Here is a 26,810-nt window from a genome sequence, read left to right on the forward strand (position 1 = left end):
GAAATAAACAACAAAAGGCCAAACATTACAGATCAGCATTAAAATGTAATTCTACTTTGACATTTCTGTACTTACACACTTTCAACATTCATATATGCAGTAATAATTCTAACTTCATCTTTTATTCATATTATTAGTATTAGTAGTGGCCAATAATGCAAGAAAGCAAGCTTATGAAGTATCAGCCAAAAAAAAAAAAAATTCCACTTCACAACACCATATGGAAGTTTTTTCCCAAAAAAACAACCACCCAGTGGCTGAAAACAAATTTCTGCACACTATCTCATGCAACCATCCTTCCCCAATTTGAATTTATATTCCCTCGTACAGTAGTCCCTCGTTATAACTCTGTTCGCTTTACGCTGATTTGCTATAATGCTGTTCTTATATTATAAACCCATATCTGACTATAACGCTGTCACAAATCATTATAATGCTCTTTTTAACAGCCTACAGGGTGCCTCCATAGCCAGGTGGGAAGGAGCAGCAGTGCGTAGCACACGCTTCTTGATTAGACCGGGGTTCGAGCCCGTCACCACTAAATACGGAGGATGCGAAAAGGTCAGGGAATGACCACCGCATATCCTGGAGCAATGTGGCTTTAGTTGCTAATGCTCCTAAACAAATAAACAAACAAACAGCCTACAGACTGCATTTTTGGCATATTTAACGAAAACGTTTCATCTTATGGAGTCAATAGCATGAAAAAGTCAATAGTAAAACAGTATTAAAACATTTCCCATGCCGACTTGAGAAATTTTCCCACGCTCAGTGAAATTTTCTCACACGCTAATTTAATTGCAGTACAGTGACTTGTTACATAGTTCCGAGATCAACATTTTAAAAAATGATCAAGTATAATGCTTGTAATATTTGCATTATATGCATTTATCCGAAGTCTAGTCATCACTCAGTACAGTATTAGACATCGTGCGTAACGGACAGTTTACTCGAACATTGTATCATAATTAATGATACATTGTATCTGTGTATCATTGTATGTATCATAATTAATGATACATTGTATCTGTGTATCATTGTATCTGTTTCACAAGAAAATGCAATACCGAACATCAATTTGGCACTGTGAAATATTCTGACTTGTGTGAATATGCTTAAATATGTTGCTTTGTACATATGAACGTGTACATACCTTGGTGTACTGTCTGCCTCACAACTATGTACAGTCAGTCCTCGTATAGCACGATAGTTGCGTTCCTAGACACCCTCGTTCAATGCAAAATCGTGCAATATAAACAACAGCCCTATGGGAAAAATAGGGTTAGGTGCCGACCACCCAAGATTGAAAACACATTTGTAGCCAGAACATCACCAAATACAATAAATAGTCGTAATGAAATACTTACATATTTTATTACGACTATTACGTAATTAAATATTGCTAATGCTTTTGCTTCTATCGTAAGCAAACTTGTTTTTTGTTTGATTTTCTATCCAAACAGATGACAGCCATTCCATCTCTTCCAATTCTTTGTGTCTTAATCTAATGGATTTTAATTACACTTTGTGTTATTCCTGCTATGAAAGTTGTTTTTATTTTCTCTGCATTCTTTGTAATTCTCGGCGTTGCCTCATTTAGGCCTGTAGCACGTGCAATATCACACGGTCTTTCATTTCGCAAAAAGCGTTTCACAATTTCATATTTTTTCTCTATCGACGGAGGCGGACTGGCCATAAGCCTTACCTGGGAAACCCCGGTGGTCGGTGTGATTTTGGCCATAAACCATAGTATGAAGCCACTATAAATTTTCCCGGTTAAGAATTTTTGATCCAGTCCGCCTCTGTTTATCGATACAGTATTGCTTTTCTTTTTCTCTCTGAATCTGCAGTGTCTTCACCAAGACGCTTCCTTTTCACACCTTTTAATTAAGTATTTTACTCATTTTTAGGGAATAAAGCACAATTACGAAACGAGGAGGCACACTTGATACACATAAACAAAGCTGCTCGCATGTAGCAACTGAATAAACAACACCGTAAAGGCTGAGATACACTATTAACACTTCACATTTTACTAAAGCACATTTCTAGGGGTTACTACCATAAAACAATAAAAACAATTTCCAGTTGCGTTTCTGTTAGTGGAATCTGTTATAAACTGGTAGTAACTCTCTCTTTTTTTTTTTTTTTTTTTTTTTATGAGAACCCCAAACACGAGAGGTATTAGAACCTATAGTACTTAGTACCGTGCTTGGGTTTGAGGTTAAGAAGACGAAAGAAGATATTTGTTGACATTGGACTTGAACTTCTGTAGACTGTAATTTTCAGGAAATACGTATGAAGGAAGGTTGTTCCGGAAAACGGCAGTTGAATGAATAAATGAGGAAGATGAAAAGTTGGTTCTGTGGGTTTGAAGTTGGACAGTAAATGGATGTTGGCTGGTGGCGGCACGTGTTCGGACTGTTTTGAAAGAGAGAGCAGGAATTATAGAAGCCAATTCAGAAGAACAGTGCCCATGGAAGTATCTGTAGAAGAGGCATGCAGCAGAAACAGTGCGTCTATGAGAAAGCGAGTGGAGAGACTCTGTTAGAGATGAATCATTAATTAACCTAACTGCCCTCTTCTGAATGGAATCAAGAAGCCGGAGAGAGGTTTTGGGGGCACCACCCCAGATATGGGAACAATATTTCATGGCAGGGCGAATTTGCGATTTATACAGAGTGACAAGCTGTTTGGAAGAAAAGTAACGCCGAGAGCGAAAGAGAAAACCAAGTTTTTTAGATGCAGAGGAAGCAATATTTGTAATGTGCTTGTGCCAAGAGAGATTAGAAGTCAGGGTAATCCCCAAAAGAGATATATCATTTTGCCTAGAAATCGGAGTGTCACTAAAGATAAGCATAGGAGTAGAAGAATCCTTTTTGCGAGATATAAGACAAGACTGAGTTTTAGAAGGGTTGAAATCAACTAAGTTGTCTTTGCCCCACTGGAGAATTACCTGAAGATCGGCATTTAAGGAATTGGTAGCAGATTTTCGAGAAGTTGAAGCTGATTGAGCAGGACAAGGTTTCTCAAAATGGAAAGTTGAATGGAATGTGCTATCATCGGCAAAACTATGGATAGGATTTCCAGTCAATGGAAGAAGGTCATTGATATACAAGAGGAAAAGAGTGGGGGAAAGAACTGAACCTTGGGGGACACCGGCATTAGTGGAGAAGTTAGAAGACAGAGAGCCATCTACCATCACCCTCAGTGAGCGATCAGAGAGAAAACTGGATAACCAATTACTAAAATCAGTTGGCAAACCATAAGGTGGAAGCTTGTTTAGAAGACCTTTATGCCAAACACGATCAAAAGCCTTTGAGATGTCAAGAGCAACTACTTGTGTTTCACCAAACCTTTCCATTGAATTAGTCCATAAATGGGTAACATAAGCCAGAATATCTCCAGTGGATCGACACTGACGGAATCCATACTGGTGATCGTTGATCAGACGGAAGGTTTCTAGGTAGTTTAAGAGTTGGCGGTTAATTGATTTCTCCATTACTTTAGAAAGACTAGAAGTAATAGCAATGGGACGATAATTGGATGGGAGGGATTTGTCACCCTTTTTAGGAACTGGCTGGATATGAGCAAATTTCCAAGCAGAAGGAAAAACACCTTTGGAATAAGAAAGTGAAAAAAGGCGGCAAAGAATAGGAGTAAGTTCAGGAGCACAGGTTTTGAGAACAAGTGGAGAAATACCATCAGGACCTGGAGCTTTCTTAGCATCAAGATTCATCAAAATCCTTCTGATATCCTTTTGACGAAAGACCACAGGAGGCATTGAATGGAGCGTGTTGGGAATGGTGGGAGGTGTTCACCAAGATCATTAATACATGAGCTGGAAGAAAAATGGGATGCTAGCAGGTCAGCTTTATCCTTGGCTGAAGTGGCAACAGAACCGTCTGGTTTGGACAGAGGTGGGAGCAAAGATGGGCAAAAGTTGCGGCCAATAGCTTTGGCAAGAGACCAGAATGCTCGGCTACCATTAGGGCAAGAAGCAAGTTTTCTACTCTTAGCCTGTTCAAACTCTAGTTTGGACTGGTTAATAACTGCTTTGCAACTGTTGCAAGCTTTGGTGTAGGCAGAAAATGAAACTGAAGAATTAGAAACAAGCCAATTACGATATGCAACATTCTTCTCTTGGACAGCCTTAGCACATTTATTGGAAAACCAAGGTTTAGATAAAGGACGAGATTTTAAAGTGGAGTGTGGGATAAAGGATTCCATTCCTGCAAGAATAATTTCACTGACACGATCTGAGCAAACGTTGACATCAGAAGTTTTGAAACAGTAATCCGACCAAGGAAAAGAAGAAAAGAAATCTCGCAGGTCATCCCATTTTGCATTCTTGTAATGCCAAACAACACGTGGTTGGGAATAGCCATGAGATAAAGGTTCCATTGGAGAAGAGACAATCACCAAGTTGTGATCTGAAGTGCCTAAAGGACCTCTCACTTCGACCGTGTACTTAGAAGGGTTGTTTGTGAGAAAAAGATCAAGTGTATTGGCTGTATGATTAGGATTGTCCGGTATTCTTGTAGGTAAATGGACAATCTGTGCTAGGGCATTAGTAATTGCAAAAGTCTCAGCATCTCGACCTGCTGGGTCGGTGTGACTAGAAAACGGAAGCCAGCTGGAGTTTTGAAACAGTAATCCGACCAAAGAAAAGAAGAAAAGAAATCGCGCAGGTCATCCCATTTTGCATTCTTGTAATGCCAAACAACATGTGGTTGGGAATAGCCATGAGATAAAGGTTCCATTGGAGAAGAGACAATCACTAAGTTGTGATCTGAAGTGCCTAAAGGACCTCTCACTTCGACCGTGTACTTAGAAGGGTTGTTTGTGAGAAAAAGATCAAGTGTATTGGCTGTATGATTAGGATTGTCCGGTATTCTTGTAGGTAAATGGACAATCTGTGCTAGGTCATTAGTAATTGCAAAAGCCTCAGCATCTCGACCTGCTGGGTCGGTGTGACTAGAAAACGGAAGCCAGCTGGAGTTGTGAACATTAAAATCACCAAGGAAAATTATCTCACTGTTAGGAAAGTTGAACTGGAGAAAGTCAAGTTGCAAAGAGAGGAGGTCAAATAGCTCCAAGTGATTAGTGGAGTTGGGAGAACAATAGAGACAACAGATGAATTTGACACAATGAGGTAGAGAGATTTTAAGCCAGAGAAGATCAAAGAGAGGAGATTCCAAATTGCCAAGTCTCTGACAGGGAATATCAGAACGGACATATGCACAAGTACCACCTTTGAGGCGAAAGGAATCATACAGCGAATAATTTGGGCATCTGAGATGAGCAGTAGATGAATCAACCGATATCTGAGATTCTGTCAGAAAAAGTACATGGAGTTTGGCAGACTGCAAATGGAAATGGACATCGTTGAGATTAGAATTGAGACCACGTATATTTGTGAAATGAATTAGGAAGTCCTTGGGAGGTTTAGATTTTTTTGCAGATAAGCTTGCTCTATTAGTTTGACTATTCATGGTGTATTCAATAGTAATAAAATGTGGGTGGGACATGCTGTATGAAGTAATGAAATTTTTGGATGTGGCCTACATGTGGTAAGAATATACCCAGATCCTTGACATAACGTGGCCTCGACAATGCTCCCCGCATACACACTACTCGGACTCCCTCCAGTCACTATCTGGCAGAGTAGAGGCAGCAAGATTATACACTAGCTGATCCGGAAGCCTCCTAGAGAGTTACCAATAGGTTCGGTCCGGTGTACTAACTAGCGGCCGGCCTGCGAACAACGTTTTAGAGCTGTACCCTCGAAATGTAAGGAATATTGGATCTCGCCACGACATTCATCATAACCTCAAAAGTCATCAATCATACTGCATGATGGAAGAGATAGGGAAAGGTTGACCGGAACTTAGCTCTAGAGACTAAACATGGGTTCCACCATTTCAAGCCTCCAGTAAGCAAAGTGGTGGTATTGCACCGGTTGATGAGAGTCATCTACCACCTAGTACTGCCTGGTAACATAGAGGGGCGGCGTTCCTCCATGTGGTGTGGGCGCCACACCTCGACCCCTGCTTACGTTGGTTCACACCTGGGTGGTCACCCACCACGTACTTGCGCATGGAGGTTATACCCAGGATTACTAACAGTCCCACCATCGTGAAGGTGCAAGCAGAGGATTTGGCTGTCACAGACCGTCCGGACTTCGCCGAAATTGGGTCCACTTGACTTGAGTGTCACCCGAATATCAGTTCCATCAGCGTTTTAGACTCCCAGATAGCAAGTACAGCTTGTTTGGCATATCTGAGAGAATGTCTGTGACAACCTCAAGGACCAAACTCTATCTAATTGCATTTGCGATTATACCGATAGCTGGAATTGTGTTGGTTTTGACGTTATTATGGTGAAATGTGTTTCCCCTTCACTGATATAAAAAACATATACATTTTCAGTTTGTTTGTTTGGATTTTTTGGCTACAATGCGCCAAGGCCAGGTAATATCTAAAAATTTAAGCTCTCGGTGACCTAATTAGTTAGGCCACCATGTCCAGATATATAATAACAAATATCTAAAAAATAAATCAAAGAGATAACAATAACATAAATTTTAAATACAATTAAAAACCTCTATTGATTTAAAATAGCTAAAAACAGCAGACACGTTGTCATTGTCAGATACATTTTCAGAATCTTCTCTTCATTCCTATCGTGTTGCGTTAAGTTGGGGTGATTCTGCGTTTGACTGCCATTTCTTGTAAACACAAAGGCGAATCGTGCATAAGCGAATTCGGTTTGTGTTATTAGCATTAGCATTAGCATTAGTAGAGGCATTTGATGCAAGAAAGCAAGCTTATGCAGCATCAGCCAAAAAAAAAAAAAAAAAAAACCACTTCCACTTCACCCCTCCGTTCGTTCAAAATACCTGTCCAGCTGAGCCTTAAACTTATTTAGGCTATCAACCTCCACCACAAGGGATGGAAGTCTGTTCCACCAACCAACCACCCGCTGGCTAAAGGCAAATTTCCACACGTCTATCCTACATCTGTCTTTCCTCAATTTGAATTTATGCCCTCTCTGGTGATTATTCTGAGCTAGAGGAAGAATCCCATCAGCATTGAGCATGCTTAAACCATTCAAGGCTTTATACACCTCTATCAGATCACCTCGCTGGTGCCTAGTCTCCAGACACTGTAATTTGCAAAACTTAAGCCGTTCTTCGTAAGAGCACCCCTTTGTTCCATTCACTAATCTTGTTGCCCTTCTCTGTACTCGTTCCAGCAGCTCTACATCCTTCTTGAAATGAGGCCTCCAGACCTGTATACAGTACTCTAGGTGTGGCCTGACCATCGCCTTATACAATGGAATAATCACCTCCTTATCCCTGCTGGAAAAATTCCTGTATATCATTGACAATACTCCATGAGCTACTCTTGCAGCCCGTCTGCACTGCTCAGAGAACTTCATATCTGCCTGCACAACCACCCCCAAGTCCCTTTCATTCTCTACCACTGTCAGTGTTGTATCACAGAGTTGATACGTTGCTCTGGGGTTGCTGTTTCCCATGTGTAGTACTTTACATTTGTCAATGTTAAACTTCATTTGCCACCTCTCAGCCCATCTGCTCAACCTTTCCAGATCCTGTTGCAGCAGCATAGTGTCAGTAGTGTCCTTGACAACCCTGCCAACCTTTGTATCGTCTGCAAACTTGGACATTAATCCCGATATACCATCATCAATATCATTTATAAATACAGAAAACAATAATGGACCCAACACTGAGCCCTGAGGGACTCCACTAATAACATCAGTCCACGATGAGCAGTGTCCATTGATTACCACTCTCTGTCTTCTCCCCCTCAACCACCCCTTTATCCATAGCAGTAATTTGCCTCCAATGTCACACTGCTCCAATTTGTGTAGCAGTCTTCCATGTGCAACAGTATCAAAAGCCTTTCTAAGATCCAAGTATATAATATCAAAGTTATTCCCTGCATCCAGTTCTTTTGTGACTGCATCATAGTATCCAATCAAGTTGGTCAGGCAAGACTTCCCCTTAACAAAACCATGCTGTGTCTGAGCTATAACTGAAGTCTTGTCTAAATGCTCCTGCAGTGCTTCTTTAACCAGTGCCTCCATTAATTTTCCTGGAACAGAAGTTAAGCTCACAGGTCTATAATTACTTGTGTCAGCCTTTGATCCTCCTTTGTGAATTGGGGTCACATTTGCACATTTCCAGTCTATGGGTACCTCCCCTGAGTCCAAGGAAGCTCTCATAATTATGGCTAAGGGTTTGCTTACTTCCTTTGCTGCCTCCTTTAATATAACTGGATAGATCCCATCCACCCCGGGTGCCTTTCTTGTGTTTATCTTCAACAGTTTCTCCTCCACTTTACTCCCAGTTATTTCAAGATTCTGTAACTTACTGCTAGAGTTGAATACATCTCTGGCATTCCCCTCGCTGAATAACTCCTCATGTGTGAATGTCGATGCAAAATATTCATTTAGTAAATAAATTTGTTATATAAGATTTGTTATATAAGATATCGTTCCCCTATTTATAAATCGTGTATGATCGAATTCGTGTAGTGTAAACATGTGTTATACGAGGATTGACTGTACATACTCATATCTATTGAATGGCTAATAATGCTACGTTTTTAATTGTTATGTTATCTTTTATACTGTACATATTTTTATATTACCCCATATCATTGTCCAGCGGCTGGCCTCCTGGCTGTGGCGGGCACATTATTGTATCTGTATCTTTACTGTACAATAAAGATTTTCTTCTCTAATGCAACTAACGCAGTTACATTTTCGAAGAGTTAATAATGGCAGATAAGAATAAAAAAGCAACAATATCTGGATGCAGTACGAAGACTACAAATGTAAGAAAAAGGCTAAATTTGAAAATTAAATTAGGCGTTTTGAAGCAAATCGATTCTGGTAAACAACAAGTGAATGTGTGCCATAATTTAGGACTGGCAGATTTAACTGTAAGAACAATTATAAAAAATAAAGAATTAATTTTAGCAGTGGGAAAGACAGCTGTTCCACTGCAAGCAGCTAGGGCTAGCTAGGCTACTATTATGATTGAAATGGAGAGACTTCAACTAATTTTATTGAAGATAATATCCACTGCAGAAGTCAGTTAAGTTAAATATTATATATATGTATAAATAAAGAGATTAGCCTATATGATGATCTGAAGAAAGCTCACCTAAAAAAAAAAAAGTGGAACCATTTAAAACTAGTAAGGGCTGGATGAATAGATTTAAAATCCAGAGAGAAGCTGCAAGTGCAGATCAAGGAGCCTAAACTTTCAAAAAAGAACTTGTTAAAATTATTGAAGAGGGGTATTATGTGTTATACTTCTCAACAAGTTTTTAACATAAATGAAGCAGGACTTTTTTGGAAACGAATACCTAAAAGAAGTTTCATATTGAAAGAAGAAAAAAAACATGCCAGGTTTCAAAGTGGCGAAGGATCAGTTGACTTTATTGTTTCGTGGTAACGCTGCGGGGGACTTTAAATTAAAATCCCTTTTAGTTTACCAGGAAGAGCACTCAAGTACAACCCAAAATCGACAATTTTTCATGATTAAATTTATCAATTAAATTAAATCAATTAAAATCAATTTAGATCAATTAAATTCATGATTTTAATTGGAATTTTAAGTTTAATTTTGATACATAAGTAGTTACCGCATAATTATATATGTATGTAATGTCGAATATTTTATATGTACAAATATTTGAATATTATATATTTTATTATTAAATATCATAAATAATATCATGTATTATTTGTGATATTTATTATGATATTAAATTATTATAATAAATATAACAAATAATATGATATTTATTATAATATAATTATAAAAATTACATTTCATAATACAAATTATATATATATATATATATATATATATGTATAGTATAATTTTATTCAAATATATGTACATATAAAATATTCTATGAAATAAACATATAAATTAAAAAATAATAAGTTTAAGTAACTTAAACCCAAATTACATGGCCCCCTGGAATGTTGTTGTGGCACCCTAAAGTGCCATGGCACCTCAGTTGAAAACCACTGAGTTAGACTAACAGGTCTGTAATTCCCTGTGTCACCCTTTGATCCCCCTTTGTGAATTGGGAACACATTTGCACACCTCCAGTCCATGGGGACCTCCCCTCAGTCCAAGGAAGCTTTCATAATTAAGGCTACGGGTTTGCTTACTTCCTTTGCTGCCTCTTTTAATATAACTGGATAGATCCCATCCACTCCAGGTGCCTTCCTTATGTTTAAATTCAACAATTTCTCCTCCACTTGACTCTCAGTTATTACAAAATCACTTAGCCCCCTGTTAGAGTTTTATAAACTTCTGGATCATGTGTGAATATAGATGCAGAATACTCATTCAGTTTATCAGCTACCTGAGCATGATCATCAATATTCAAACCATTTATGTTAAGTGGACCAATTTGATTCATCCCTTTTCTTCTAAAATTTAAATAAGTAAAGAACTCTTTGCTATTTTTCTTTGCATCATTTGCCAAAGATTTCTTGTGATCTGCCTAACCTCCTTTGTGACTTGATTACTGACTAGCTTATATCTGCCACAGGCTTCTGTGTCACCTGATAATTTATATGCATCCCATGCATTTCTCTTCTCTGCCATGAGCCTCATTAATTCATCTGACATCCATTTAGGCCTAAACCTCGAACAGTATTTCTTAGTTGGTACGAAAAACCTAGTACCATCCAAGATTAAGTCCCTGAAGGCTACCCATTTAGAATTCATCATTGGTAACATCATCAGTTGATCCCACTGTATAGAATTGGAAAAATTCTCTGAGACCACTTTAGTCACCTTTACAAAAGCAAAAACCATTCCCCTTATGGTAGTTACATCTTTAAGTAAATCCCACATCAGTACACTGTGATCACTGCCACATAGTGGTTCCTTTATCTGCAGATTCTTAATGCATGAAGAATCACTGCTAATAATCAGGTCAAGAGTATTACTCCCTGTGGTTGCCTCTGGTACATGTTGCTATAGAAAACAGTCATCCAATAAATCCACAAAAGTTCTGCTAGTGTGCAAATGACCAATCCACAAGTTCCAGTCAGTATCTGGAAAGTTAAAATCCACCATTATAAGACATTCTGATTTACTGGCTCACTCTATTTCTCTGCACAGTTGCTCATTATACTCATCAGATTCATTAGGTCTATAACACACGCACTCGTACTCTCATTTTCCCTTTCCCAGTTCTTATGTCACGCCACATTAACTCAACGTTGCTTTGTCCACCAATGTCAATTGGATGCACTTCATTAGATTTTGTGTGTTTCTTACCAGCATAACCCCTTCTCCCTTCCTGTCCTGTCTATCCTTTCTGTATACATTGTAATCCCCAAATTCCAGTTCTGCACTGCTTATATCCATGTGGCACCACGTGTCTGATGTCTCAACAATATCCGTTTTTTGTTGTCCTGACCAGCACTTCAAATTCATCAAATTTATTTTCTATACTCCTAGCATTGGTGTACATGCAAGTATACATACACCTATTCTTACTCTTAGTTACCCTAACATAGCCCATGTATTTACTTGTTCCATTTTGAATCCCGACAGCCCTTGAAATCTCCAGCTACTCGCCTTCCAGGCTGCTGCTCATTCCAATAGAAGCAGTGCAAGAATCGCTTTCACCTCTGCCTGTGTCTACCGTTAATCTTTTATTCTGTGAATCCTCCCCCAAAGCTAGTAGTTTTCTGACTCACCTAACACTGCCTAATAGTATCAGCAAATATTCTTGCACCCTTTCTATTTAAATGTATCCCATCCCTGTAGAAACAGTCTCTTCTGTTAACAAGCACAGACCATGCTCAGAAAAATTCTATCCCATGAGCCTTGAACAATTTCTCCAGGGCTGAATTGATTAACAAGGCTCTCATCATATACTCCCTGCTATCATGTCTTTGCAGAATTGCAGACTCTTTCAAATTTAACCCTAACCCTAACTTTTTTTTCAACATTGACCTGTACTTGTTAAGTAAGTCCTCATATCTCCTACTCTTAATGTCATTAGTGCCAACGTGTACAGCAATATCACCAGTTGTTGCCCTTAAAAGATGATATATGGTCTACAACGTCATCAACTTTTGCACCTGGCAGACATAGCCTGGTCTAATTCCACCTATCAAAGTTTAACCAGTGTTTAATAACGCCCATTTAGCAGTTACTCGTTTGAATGAATTAAACATTATGTGCTGGGGGGAAAAATAATTAGGATTTTCCCAAAATTTGTTGTTCTTTGTAATATTCTCAGAATATTTGGTGTTTGCTGTCTCCACTAACAGGTCTCTTTTTTTTTTTTTTTTTTGTGGTTGTTGTTGGTGCGTAGGCTTCTGTGGCCATAATGCACCTCCCAAGGTTTTTGCAGTACTTTGATCCAAGCCCGAGGCGGGAATCGAACCCCGCGACCTTTGGGTTGCCAGGCAGGCACTTTACCCACCCGGCTAGCCCAGTCGGCCTAACAGGTCTCCAGATCAAAGACTGACTGACTGACTTAGCTGTCCCTGCTATTCCTTCAAAGAGAACGGAATAATGAGTTTGATGCTGTAGTAGTGGCATGTGATGCAAGAAAGCAAGTGTATGAGCTTATGCAGCATCAGCCAAAAAAAAAAAAAATCACACCATTCCCTCCAAATGTCTGTCCAGTTCCTCCTTAAATTTATTTAACCTATCAACTTCCACGACAGATGGAAGTTTGTTCTAGCAATTAACCACCGGCTGGCTAAAGGCAAATTTCCGCACATCTATTCTACATCTGTCTTTTCTTAATTTGAATTTATGCCCCCTTAGGTTCGTAATCTGAACAAGTGGAAGTATCCCATCAGAATTCAGCGTGCTCGACCCATTCAAGGCCTTATACACCTCAATCAGATCACCGTGCAGGTGCCTAGTCTCCAGCCACTGCAATTTGCAGAACTTAAGCCTCTCTTGGTAAGAGGATGCCTTCATTCCCCTCACCAATCTTGTTGCCCTTCTCTGTACACGCTCAAGTAAATCTACATCCTTCCTAAAATGAGGCCTCCAGGCTTCATGCAGTACTCAAGGCGTGGCCTGACCATTGCCTTATACAGAGGGATAATCACCTCCTTTTCCCTGCTAGCAAAATTCCTATATATCATTGACAAAACCCCATGACCTGCCCTGGCAGCCTGTCTGCATTGCTCAGAAAACTTCATATCTGACTGCACAATTACTCCCAGGTCTTTTTCATTTTCTACCACCTTAAGCGTAGTACCACACAGTTGGTACATTTCTCTGGGGTTACTTCTACCCATATGCAGTACTTTGCATTTGTCAAGGTTAAACTTCAGTTGCTACTTCTTAGCCCATCTGCCCAAACTATCTAGATCCTGTTGCAGTAGCACACTGCCATTACTGTCATTAACAACCCTGCCAACCTTTGTATCATCTGCAAACTTCGACATTAAGCCTGATATACCTTCATCAATATCATTGATAAATATACAAAACAACAGTGGACCTAACACCGAACCCTGTGGGACTCCACTAATAACATTAGTCCAAGAAGAGCAGTACCCATTGATTACCACCCTCTGTCATCTTCCACTTAACCATCCTTTTATCCATTGTAGCAACTTACCCTTAATACCATTCTGCTCCAATTTGTACAATAGTCTTCCATGCGCAACAGTGTCAAAAGCTTTCCTGAAATCCAAATATATGATATCAAAATTATTTTTTGCATCCAGTTCCTTTGTAACCACATCATAATATCCTATCAAATTTGTCAGACAAGACTTTCCCTTAACAAACCCATGCTGTGTCTGAATCATTGCTGCAGTCTTGTCTAGATGATCCTGCAATACATCTTTAACCAGCGACTCCATTATTTTACCCGGAACAGAAGTTAAACTAACTGGTCTGTAATTACTCGTATCACCCTTCGATCCCCCTTTGTGAATTGGGGATACATTTGCACATCTCCAGTCCGTGGGGACTTCCCCTGAGTCCAAGGATGCTCTCATAATTATGGCTAAGGGTTTGCTTAGTTGCTTTGCCGTCTCATTTAATATAACTTTATAGATCCCATTCACCCCAGGTGCCTTTCTTATGTTTAACTTCAACAATTTCTCCTCCACTTTGCTTTCAATTATTCCAAAATCATTAAGTATCCTGCTACAATTTGAAAACCTTCTGCCATTTTCAAACCTTAATAATTCCTCATGTGTGAATGTAGATGCAAAATACTGATTCAGTTTGTTTGCTATCTGAGCAGGATCATCAACAGTCGAACCATCGATGTCAATTGGACCAATCAGATTCATCCCCTTCCTTTTAGAGTTTATACAAGTAAAGAAATCCTTCCTGTTTTTCTTAGCATCTTATGCCAAGGATTTCTCGTAATCTGCCATAGGCTTCTGAGTCGCTTGATAATTTATATGCATCCCATGCATTTTTCTTCTCTGTTACGAGTCTCATTAGTTCATTTGATAACCATTTAGGCCTAAATCTTGAACAATATTTCTTAATAGGTACGAAACTTTTAGTAGCATCCATGGTTAATTCCTTGAATGCTTCCCACTTAGAATTTACTGTTGGTAACATCGTCAGTTTATCCCACTGTACAGAATTTAAAAACTGTCAGAGACCACTGTACTCACCTTTACGGAAGCAAAAGCCCTTTCCTTTACCCCTGATGGTAATTAAATCTTTAAGTAAATCCCACATCAGTACACTGTGATCACTGCCACCTAGTGGTTCCTTTATCTGCAAATTCTTAATACACGAATGATCACTGCTGATAACCAGATCAAGAGTATTACTTTCTCTGGTTGCCTCTCGAACATGCTGCTGCAGAAAACAATCATCCAATAAATCCACAAAAGTCTGACTAGTGTGTGGTTGACCAACCCACGAGTTCCAGTCAATATCTGGGAAGTTAAAATACCCCATTATAAGACATTCCGATTTACTAGCCCACTCTATTTCTCTGTACAATTGTTCATTGTACTCATTCGAGTCATTAGGCCTATAACACACTCCTACTCTTATTTTTGCTTTCGCAGTGCTTATGTCACACCAAACTGACTCAACAGTGCACTGTTCATCTATATCACCTGGATGCACTTCTTTTGATTTTATGTTTTTCTTAATTAACAGCATAACACCTCCTCCCTTTCTATCCTGTCTATCCTTTCTGTACACATTGTACTTCCCAAATTCCAGTTCAGCATTCCTTATATCTGTGTGACACCATGGCTCTGCTATCCAAACAATATCTGCCTTTGATGTCTTGACCAACACTTCAAATTCATCAAATTTATTTACTATACTTCTAGCATTGGTATACATGCAAGCATACATGCTCCTACTCCTATTCTTAGGTACCCTAACACATCCCATATACCCACCTATTTCAGGATGACTGCCATCCGTCCCTGAAACCCCCAACACCCCACACACCAGGTCGCTACTTATTCTAATAGAAGTTGTGCAAGAATCACCTTCGCCTCTGCCTACAGCTACTGTTAAACTATTAGTCCTTGTATCCCCCCCAAGCTATCAGTGTTCCGACCCACCTAAAACTGCCTCGATAGCATCAGCAAATATTCTTGCACCCTTTCTATTTAAGTGTATACCATCCCTATAGAAGCAGTCTCTCCTGTTAACAAGTACAGTCCAGGCTGAAAAAAATTCTACCCCTTCAGCCTTGCACATTCTTTCCAGGGCAGAATTGCAGACACTTTCAAATTCAACCCTGATTCTCGGCTTTTGGTCAACAGTGACCTGTACTTGTTAAGTAATTCTGCCGGTCTCCTACTCTTAATATCATTAGTGCCAACGTCTACAACTATATCACCTTTTGTGCCCTTAAAAGTGGATATCCGCTCTACAACGTCATCAACATTTGCCCCTGGCAGACACACCCTCTTCCTGTTCCACCTATCCTTTTTACAGAGCATGTTACCCATTTCCCTGACAATAGAGTCACCAACAACTACTAGTTCCTGTGGGACCAGCGCATTCTGCCTTGGGGGTTGCCGCTGTGTTTCGTGATGACCAAGTGCAAGCTCTGGCGTTGATGTGGGCATGTGAGAGCCTGATGGGCTCTCAGCTTTCAATTTAGATCTTTCGAGGGCATCCACCCTGTCCTTCAAACTCTCATATAGGCCCATAACAACGCTGAATTGTCGCCTGATTTCCTTACACTCCTTACATCGCGCGCACACAAAGACATCCCCTATGGCAATGTCATGTTCCGTTCCAGAGAGTTCGGCAAACATTTCACAAGCTACACATTTTTTTTAAGCTGTGATGCGTTGGAGAATTGCCCCCCTCAGTTCTCCCCCGAGTCACAGCACTCCTGCCACTTTGTGCCCGTTGCTCTGCTGCTCCAGTTTGGGGCATGATTTAGTTGACAAGTCACGGCAACTAAAAATCTAATTATTCATAAATGCTGTATACCTATGCTAAATCAGAACATGTATATATATCAAACCTAATATTCTGCTTCAAATGCCAGAAGTTTGGCAGTAAAGGATATACAGCACCAGAGTGTCTGAACTGCAAAGGAGATTACTTATCCAACTCCAGATCATGTGAATTATGGAAAAGGAAAAAGCAATACAAAAATATAAAGCCAAGAACAATATAAACTGCCAAGAAGGCAGTCTAACCAAATCAATACAAATACACTATTTTATGCCTAAATTAAATTACGCAAAAATACTATTCAGTAGAAGTACAGATAACTCAATTCCACCACACGAATCCTTCCTTGCTTGTGTGAGAAAAGTGCTCATTAAAGTGCAATCATATTTTAGTATTAAATCAGCTCACACCAACCATAAGAATAAGTATTTACTGTAACTAAAATATTTATTTACATATTAAAATAAAATAAATATTTACAAAAACTGCTATTATATTAAATATACATGTAAAAACATTAAAACTGTGATAAAATCCTTGAGATAAAATACACTAAAATAAACCGGATTAAAAGCGATAAAAACGATAAAAATCTCTGGAGCTTTCGGAAGCTTGCGCTCCCTTCCTCAGCAGTAACAAAACTTCCTGCAGTACGTCCATATATATAACAGGCTCACGGTACCTATACACGTGGTGCAGTCGGTGCATGGTCTGAACTGGAAGCGGAAATAGCTCGGGAACGTGTTTAGCAAAACCGTTCATCCGTACTTAGGATAATAGTTTCAAACAGAGGATGCATACGCATACCTCTGTCCCTATTCATAATATTGTGGTCGGATGAACAGATTCGTAGGCTCTCGAGCCATTTACGGTTCCAGAACCCATGCGCTCGATCCATGATAACCGCATCCTCTGGGGAAATTTGATGCTGCTTCTCCCAAAAATGTTCGGCCACAACAGACTTATTGTAATCAGCGGTTTTTATAGCATTTGCATGCTCCCCCAGACGATCCTTGAGCCGTCGTTTTGTCTCGTCCACATAACACTCCCCACAATCCGGGCATTTTATCCTGTATACTACTCCACTACTCAGGTCCTTTGCTATTGGGTCTTTTACCTGAGACAACACCTGAGACAGGACCTGAGTAGTGGAGTAGTATACAGGATAAAATGCCCGGATTGTGGGGAGTGTTATGTGGGCGAGACAAAACGACGGCTCAAGGATCGTCTGGGGGAGCATGCAAATGCTATAAAAACCGCTGATTACAATAAGTCTGCTGTGGCCGAACATTTTTGGGAGAAGCAGCATCAAATTTCCCCAGAGGATGCGGTTATCATGGATCGAGCGCATGGGTTCTGGAACCGTAAATGGCTCGAGAGCCTACGAATCTGTTCATCCGACCACAATATTATGAATAGGGACAGAGGTATGCGTATGCATCCTCTGTTTGAAACTATTATCCTAAGTACGGATGAACGGCTTTGCTTAACACGTTCCCGAGCTATTTCCGCTTCCAGTTCAGACCATGCGCCGACTGCACCACGTGTATAGGTACCGTGAGCCTGTTATATATATGGACGTACTGCAGGAAGTTTTGTTACTGCTGAGGAAGGGAGCGCAAGCTTCCGAAAGCTCCAGAGATTTTTATCGTTTTTATCGCTTTTAATCCGGTTTATTTTAGTGTATTTTATCTCAAGGATTTTATCACAGTTTTAATGTTTTTACATGTATATTTAATATAATAGCAGTTTTTGTAAATATTTATTTTATTTTAATATGTAAATAAATATTTTAGTTACAGTAAATACTTATTCTTATGGTTGGTGTGAGCTGATTTAATACTAAAATATGAATTTTCCCAACCTCAGAGGCCTTTTTCAGGATAAAGTGCAATCATAGTCACAAGGAAAGGAGGTTAATACACCAATTTCATTTCTGCCAAAAACATCCACTGCCCACAAACTAAAAACACAGAAAATAGGTACCCTCAGAACACAGTATACAAGAACACAACTTGGAAACCAAAAACAGAGATGAAACTGAACAAGCAGTGCTAAAAATATCTTCCAAAAAAAGAAGAGATGGACACAGGGAAGCCTATCTTTCCAAGAAAAGAAAGAAAGAAAACAATTGAATGATGTAAACCTTCAAGAATAAATCCAAAAGTACCAGCAAAGTTAAACATTCACAGCCTAATACAATGGAATTATCAAGGTTTACAAAGTAATATTGATGATATCTTTTATCTCCTTACACGAATCCTTCCTTGCTTGTGTGAGAAAAGTGCTCATTAAAGTGCAATCATATTTTAGTATTAAATCAGCTCACACCAACCATAAGAATAAGTATTTACTGTAACTAAAATATTTATTTACATATTAAAATAAAATAAATATTTACAAAAACTGCTATTATATTAAATATACATGTAAAAACATTAAAACTGTGATAAAATCCTTGAGATAAAATACACTAAAATAAACCGGATTAAAAGCGATAAAAACGATAAAAATCTCTGGAGCTTTCGGAAGCTTGCGCTCCCTTCCTCAGCAGTAACAAAACTTCCTGCAGTACGTCCATATATATAACAGGCTCACGGTACCTATACACGTGGTGCAGTCGGCGCATGGTCTGAACTGGAAGCGGAAATAGCTCGGGAACGTGTTAAGCAAAACCGTTCATCCGTACTTAGGATAATAGTTTCAAACAGAGGATGCATACGCATACCTCTGTCCCTATTCATAATATTGTGGTCGGATGAACAGATTCGTAGGCTCTCGAGCCATTTACGGTTCCAGAACCCATGCGCTCGATCCATGATAACTGCATCCTCTGGGGAAATTTGATGCTGCTTCTCCCAAAAAAAGTATACCCAATATTCTTATGCTGTCAAGAGACATACTTGAGACCAAAACATGTCCTTTCAATGCAGAAATACTCTATATTTGGAAAGATAGGATCAAAGACAGACAGGCTCATGGAGGAGTTGCCATATTAGTCAATCCTCATATCCCAGTTCAAGCAGAACTGAATAGCCCTCTAGAAACAACAGCCGCCCAAATTGCAGTAGGTATATATGTTTTAAGAAATGTGATATGAAAAGCTAGATGACCATATAATACAACTATTGCCTCCATTTTTTTGACTTGGTGCATTATGGCCTCAGCTGCCAGTGCACCATTAAAAACCAGATCAATTAATCAACCTCCATTTTGTCTTTTTGGAGACTATTTGTTCAGTTTTAAACGGTTATATTATGATTAGAAGAGATTATAGAAAAATTTCTGGATCAGAATAACCTCTCTCACTATCTCCCCAAAAATGGAGCACATACATAGGTGTCATCAACCCTATGGAATACAAGCTCAGCAATAGCCCTCTCTGTTTGCAGCCCTGATGTATTTTCATTTTTAACCAGAAAGTATTTAAAAGAGATCCATTAGGTAGTGATTGTTATCCAGAGATATCCATCCTAATCAAAATCTCCCAATTATCCACATAGGATCCAAAGGTTGAAAATGAAAAAAGCAGACTGGGGAAAATTCAGAGAATTGCCCATCATAAATTCACAATTAGCAAACAAAGGAATCATTGACAACACAGTAATTTACATCATAGAATAATTATTATATGCAGGGAATCAGAAAATACCTAAAACTTCGTCCCGTTTTCCAAAACACTCAAACATCTGGTCTAATGAGAAATGTACTACAGTAAGGGAAGAGCAAATGAAAGCCTGGAATAGTTACCCACTACTCGAACCTCAAACAGTATAAGAAGGCCAGAGTGCAAACAAGAAGGATTCAATACATATGCAAAAAAGAACCTTGCATCCACTATACTTTAACAATTATTAGAGGTACAACTATTCAATTGGTATGGAATAAGATCCATAGAATGAACAGTTTATACCAAAACAACAGTCCTTCATTAATACATTAGAAAGGAGAGGAAATAGCTAACCATCCAAAGTAGCTGATACCCTAGGAGAAACGTTTGCGGAAGTATCTGTAAACAGCTCCTATACAACTAAATTCCAGAAATGCAAAGAAAACTCTGAAAAACACAGATTGAAATTTTCCTCCACAAGAACAGAACCTTGTAACTGTCAGAGGAGGGTTGCATAGCCGTGGTATGAAAAAAACCATAAAAATTCTTCCCATCTTTCAGAATCCAAACAGAGGCCTTTTCTACACACTGTGGATGGACCACGATCATAACAAACTGTGTTACCTATGAGGGCTAGTGAAACTAGCCCTCATAGGTAACATAGGTAACACTCTTGAGGGCACACTTCCATAGATATGATATTCCCAGACTTTTTGATATTAAGTAGGGTCATCATTGACAGATAATAGGCATATGGTATAGTGAAAGTGCCAGAAGGAACTTAAGTAACATTGCAAGCATATATTCGAGCGTATATCACATAATGCATTACTTATTTCACATTTTCTAGTGAAACAAGTAATGATAGATAATACAACTAAATTAGCAAAAAATTAATTTATATGTCATTGACCTTAAGGTGTAGATTTTCATTGTAAACTTAGTCCAACCCTGTATTTATAGGATAGAATGCATAAATGTATTTATGGGTAGATTAGCATTAGCATTAGTAGAGGCATACGATGCAAGAAAGCAAGCTTATTCAGCATCAGCCCAAAAAAAAAAAAAAAAAAAAAACCCTCTCCCATTTCACCCCTCCGTTCGTTCGAAATACCTGTCCAGTTGAGCTTTAAATTTGTTTAGGCTATCAACTTCAACAACAAGTGATGGAAGTCGGTTCCACCAACCAACCACCCGCTGGCCAAAGGCAAATTTCCGCACATCTATCCGACATCCGTCCTTCCTCAATTTGAATTTATGCCCTCTGAGGTGATTATTCTGAGAAAGATGAAGAATCCCATTGGCATTGAGCATGCTCAAACCATTCAAGGCCTTATACACCTCTATCAGATCACCTCGCCGGTGCCTAGTTTCCAGACTCTGTAATTTGCAAAATTTAAGCCTTTCTTCGTAAGAGCAACCCTTTGTTCCATTTACTAATCTTGTTGCCCTTCTCTGTACCCGTTCCAGCAGCTCTACATCCTTCTTGAAATGAGGCCTCCAGACCTGTATACAGTACTCAAGATGTGGCCTAACCATTGCCTTATACAAGGGAATAATCACCCCCTTATCCCTGCTAGAAAAATTCCTGTATATCATTGACAAGACACCATGAGCTACTCTTGCAGCTCGTCTGCACTGCTCAGAGAACTTCATATCTCCCTGCACAATTACCCCCAGGTCCTTTTCATTCTCCACCACTGTCAGTGTGGTACCGCAGAGTTGATACGTTGCTCTGGGGTTACTGTTTCCCATATGCAGTACTTTACATTTGTCAATGTTAAACTTCATTTGCCACCTCTCAGCCCATCTGTTCAACCTTTCCAGATCCTGTTGCAGCAGCATAGCGTCAGTAGTGTCCTTGACGACCCTGCCAACCTTTGTATCATCTGCAAACTTGGACATTAAACTTGATATCCCATCATCAATATCATTCATAAACACCGAAAACAACAACGGACCCAACACTGAACCTTGAGGAACTCCACTAATAACATTAGTCCACGTTGAGCAGTGTCCATTGATTACCACTCTCTGTCTTCTGCCACTCAACCATCCCCTTATCCATAGCAGCAATTTGCCTCCAATGCCACACTGCTCCAATTTGTGCAGCAGTCTTCCATGTGCAACAGTATCAAAAGCCTTTCTAAGATCCAAATATATAATATCAAAGTTATTCCCTGCATCCAGTTCTTTTGTGACTACATCATAGTATCCAATCAAATTGGTCAGGCAAGACCTGCCCTTAACAAAACCATGCTGCGTCTGAGCTATAACTGAATTCTTGTCTAGATGATCCTGCAGTGCTTCTTTAACCAGTGCCTCCATTAATTTACCTGGAACAGAAGTTAAACTAACAGGTCTATAATTACTTGTGTCAGCCTTTGATCCTCCTTTGTGAATTGGGGTTACATTTGCACATCTCCAGTCTATGGGTACCTCCCCTGAGTCCAAAGAAGCTCTCATAATTATGGCTAGGGGTTTGCATACTTCCTTTGCTGCCTCCTTTAATATAACTGGATAGATCCCATCCACCCCAGGTGCCTTTTTTATGTTTATCCTCAACAATCTCTCCTCCACTTTCCTCTCAGTTATTACAAAATCATCCAGCTCACTGCCAATGTTTACTTTACCTACATCATTCTCCTTCCTGAATAACTCCTCATGCGTGAATGTAGATGCAAAATACTCGTTTAGATTGTTAGCCACCTGAGCAGGATCCTCAACTGTTGAACCATCAATATCCAGTGGACCAATCTGATTCATCCCTTTCCTTCTCGAGTTCAAGTATGTAAAGAACTCTTTTCTGTTTTTCTTTGCATCCTTTGCCAAGGATTTTTCGTAGTCTGCCTTTGCCTGCCTAATCTCCTTTGTGACTTGGTTACAGACCAACTTATATCTATCATAGGCTTCCATGTCACCCATTAATTTATATGTATCCCATGCATTTTTCTTCTCTGCCACATGTCTCATTAGTTCATCTGACAACCATTTAGGCCTAAACCTTGAACAATATTTCTTAGTTGGTATGTAAAGCCTGGTAGCCTCCAAGATTAGTTCCTTGAATGCTTCCCATTTTGAGTTTGCTGTTGGTAACATCATCAGTTGGTCCCACTGTATAGAATTTAAATACTGTCTCAGACCATCATAGTCGCCTTTACGAAAACAAAAACCCTTCCCTTTACCTCTGATGGTAGTTACCTCCTTGAGTAAATCCCACTTCAACACACTGTGATCACTGCCACCTAGTGGTTCATTTATCTGCAGGTTCTTAATGCATGAAGAGTCACTACTGATAATCAGATCAAGAGTATTGCTCCCTCTTGTTGCCTCACGAACATGCTGGTGTAGAAAACAATCATCCAATAAATCCACAAAAGCCTTGCTAGTGTGCGAGTGACCAACCCACAAATTCCAGTCAATATCTGGGAAATTAAAATCCCCCATTATAAGACTCTCTGATTTACTGGCCCACTCTATTTCCCTGTACAATATCTTATTATACTCATCAGAGTCATTAGGCCTATAGCACACTCCTACTCTCAATTTTGATTTCCCTATGCTTATGTCACACCAAACTGATTCGGCACTGCCCTGTCCATCGATGTCGACTGGCTTCACTTCCTTGGACTTTATGTGTTTCTTAATTAATAGCATAACCCCTCCTCCCCTCCTGTCCTGTCTATCCTTTCTATACACATTGTATTCCCCAAATTCCAGTTCCGCATTACTTATATCTGTGTGACACCACGTCTCTGATATCCCAACAATATCTGCCTTTGATGTTTTGAGCAATACCTCAAATTCATCAAATTTATTTACCAAACTCCTAGCATTGGTGTACACGCAGGTATACATGCACCTGTTTCTATTCTTAGCTACCCTAACACAACCCATGTGTTTACTTGTAACGCAATGACTACCAGCAGTCTCTGAAATATCCTGCATCTTGTTTTTCAGACTTCTGCTCATTTCAATAGAAGCAAAATTTTTTATCATGTGATGAGATTGCCAAAATATGTAAACTTATTTCAGTACCAACACTGTTGTTGATTTTTGATTATTCCAAAAGTGCATTATACAAACATAGTAATGAAGCTGTGCTGTTTTTTTTTTTTTTTTTTTTTTTTATAGCCACTCCCGACAGATTCCATATGTGCAAAATTGCAACACCACAAGCAGTGCAGATGATGATGATTATGATTCCTGACCATAAACCCACATCCATCTGAATGTGACTTCACTGGAGACCGTCTACAGGACAGCATCTACAATTGACATTGTTAAATATTGTTGAACTTCAGAGGAAGGAGTAGTAAACCTTTGTATTCTTCAGGAAATGGATTTTATTTTGCCATTTCTCATTATCTTCATGGTTATCATCAGCTATCACTGATTTTGCATTTTTAGGAAATGTATTTAAGATGGAATTATCAAGTATGTTTGAGCATTGTAATGATGTTTTCCAGTAAAGTTTTTATTTAAACTTTTAATCCACAGTAAAGAGTTTTCTCATTCCTTATAATTAATAGGTATTCTTTTGTACAGGTAGTGTAAATTCATTATTCTCTACATAGCCATAAAGGCATCATACACCCCATATTGTGAAGTAAATCACAGTGCATTACCTCTCTTTTAGCTTTTGAATCAGTAATACTTCTTCATAATGGGAAATATATTGCATTTCTTTTTCTTGTGAGTTCCATTGTCCAAATGAGGCTGCTTCAGGGATTATTGTCCTTTTGTGTAGTTATTGATGTATATAGAATGGTGCACTATTTGTACAATAATTATATACCTTCTGTAGTTTGAGGTTTTTATAGTTCTCCATTTATACAGATTTGAGTATTCTTCTTTATTTATATTTAGTCATTAGCAGTTTTGATTTTAGTAGATTACTGACAGTTAAAGATTTTACTTACTTTTAAAATTCTCTCAGAAAGATAAAAGTTTTATTTACATATAATTCCAAAATACAAAAGTAGAAATTTCTCAAGAGCAAAGACTAATGATGAACTTTGAATTTTAAAAAGTAACTAAAAATGTTAACATATGAATTAAATTTTATAGAAAAGTTGTCATTGGCATTCTGCATTATTTCTTAATACTCTTTGCTGCTGTTGTTGGGGTGGGGGTGGGGGGACTTGTATATACTTCTTACTGTGAATGGCAGAATTCTACTTTAGGGATTTTTTTTTAATTTCTTCAGTATGCTGAAATAAAATATAAGTTAGATGGGATCAAAGTTGACAAGAATATGTAAAATTAATTGTTAAAATTTCACTTTAATTGAATTAAAAAGTAATGATTAAAGTAATGTCCTGTAGGCATGCCTTTTGTTGTTTTGCCAACCAAGTTGTGAGGTGCGGGAGGAGTTAAAAAGTAACTTCATAGATTGGACTTACATTAATTTCAGCAAAAAACTTATATAAACATACATTTGAAAAATATATGTTCCCAATATATTAATTTATATAATTTTCTTTCATAATTAAATGTCTATGATAATTTTTTGTTACAATTGTTCACTTACACTGTATGATACAGATTTTCTCCTTATTGTAATGTTGGGTGATTTTAGTGTATTTTTATGCCATGATTAAAAAAAGTTGCACCTCAAAAAGATTCAGCTTGGACAGTGCAAAGTGTGCAGCTATTGATTAATATAACACCAAATACCATTCAACTATTTGTCAGGAGATTGTCATATCATGCTCTTATTATATAAAACTATCACGTAATTTGTGACCAGCCGTCTTATTGCCTTTCATATGCTTGTTTTAGTTGGTCTCTGATGTGCTGCAAAAACAATGTGCTATTCAATGTCATACTTATCTTGAAAGTATGCTGATAATCTTGGTTCATTTTGCTGTTTGTTAGGGAATTGACTTTAAAAAAACAAAAAACAATTGCTTACTCCATGATTAAGAAAGATATATGCATTATACTCCAGATGCAAGGTATCAGGTTTATGTGCTGTTTTTTTATATGAATGGGATGGCAAGCAAAGGATGGACAGTATTTAGTTCAAGAATGTTAGACAGCAGTTAGTTCCAGGCAGAAAACTGTTGTATCAGCCTTTTTTTGCTAAATTTTTCTCCTTGCTAAATTGGCCCTAATGGTAAACTCTGCAAAAGCCATGAATAAGGGTAGTGATAAATTTTTATATTTAAAGAGTAAATTTCCTAGAATAAACTTGGCAAAAAATCATAGAGTATTTTTGTTTGATTCACACATTAGGAAACTTATACAGGACAGTACATTTGAAGTTGCATATTGCAACTCAAATGTGTTGTCTTATATAAGTAATAAAAAAAAATAATTAAAAAATGGGTTGCATATTGCAACCCTTTTTTTTTTTTTTTTAAATTTAAAATTGGAAGTTTTTTCCCATCACATCTGAGTACTGTCAGTGTTAAATGTGGTGAAAGATTTCCTCAAAAGATATCTGATATGGAAAAGCTTGATACCAGGGAAGGTGGAATCCATCTGTACTGGCTGACTATTGTTGGACATCAATTAGAGACGTTCTAAATGCCAGTTATAAAAAAAAATGTATAAAATAATAATTTGTTACATTATTAATTAAAAATTACTAATATAATTGGGATGCCAAATAAAAAGTAAAGTAAAATAATAAAAAAAAGTATGCCCTTTATTGTTAGTATTATTAAGTACAGTCGGTTCTGCTATAATGTGCATTTTTGCAATGCGAATTTGCTCCAACACGACTGATATATT

General features: G+C 38.4%; 1 protein-coding gene across 1 annotated transcript in view; it reads left to right on the forward strand.

Moving 5' to 3' along the window:
- NC2alpha (negative cofactor 2 alpha) overlaps nt 1-24,465 on the forward strand; it is a 172,359-nt gene extending 147,894 nt beyond the window's left edge. The window contains exon 7 of the mRNA XM_090370856.1: nt 24,204-24,465. Coding sequence (XP_090226982.1) covers nt 24,204-24,279 — 76 coding nt within the window. The 3' untranslated portion in view covers nt 24,280-24,465. The remainder of the gene's footprint in view (nt 1-24,203) is intronic.
- The last annotated feature ends 2,345 nt before the right edge of the window (nt 24,466-26,810 follow it).

Source organism: Mastigoproctus giganteus, chromosome 3, assembly GCF_048544385.1.
Source record: "Mastigoproctus giganteus isolate SK-2022 chromosome 3, ASM4854438v1, whole genome shotgun sequence".
In the NCBI taxonomy this organism is placed as follows: Eukaryota; Metazoa; Arthropoda; class Arachnida; order Uropygi; family Thelyphonidae; genus Mastigoproctus; species Mastigoproctus giganteus.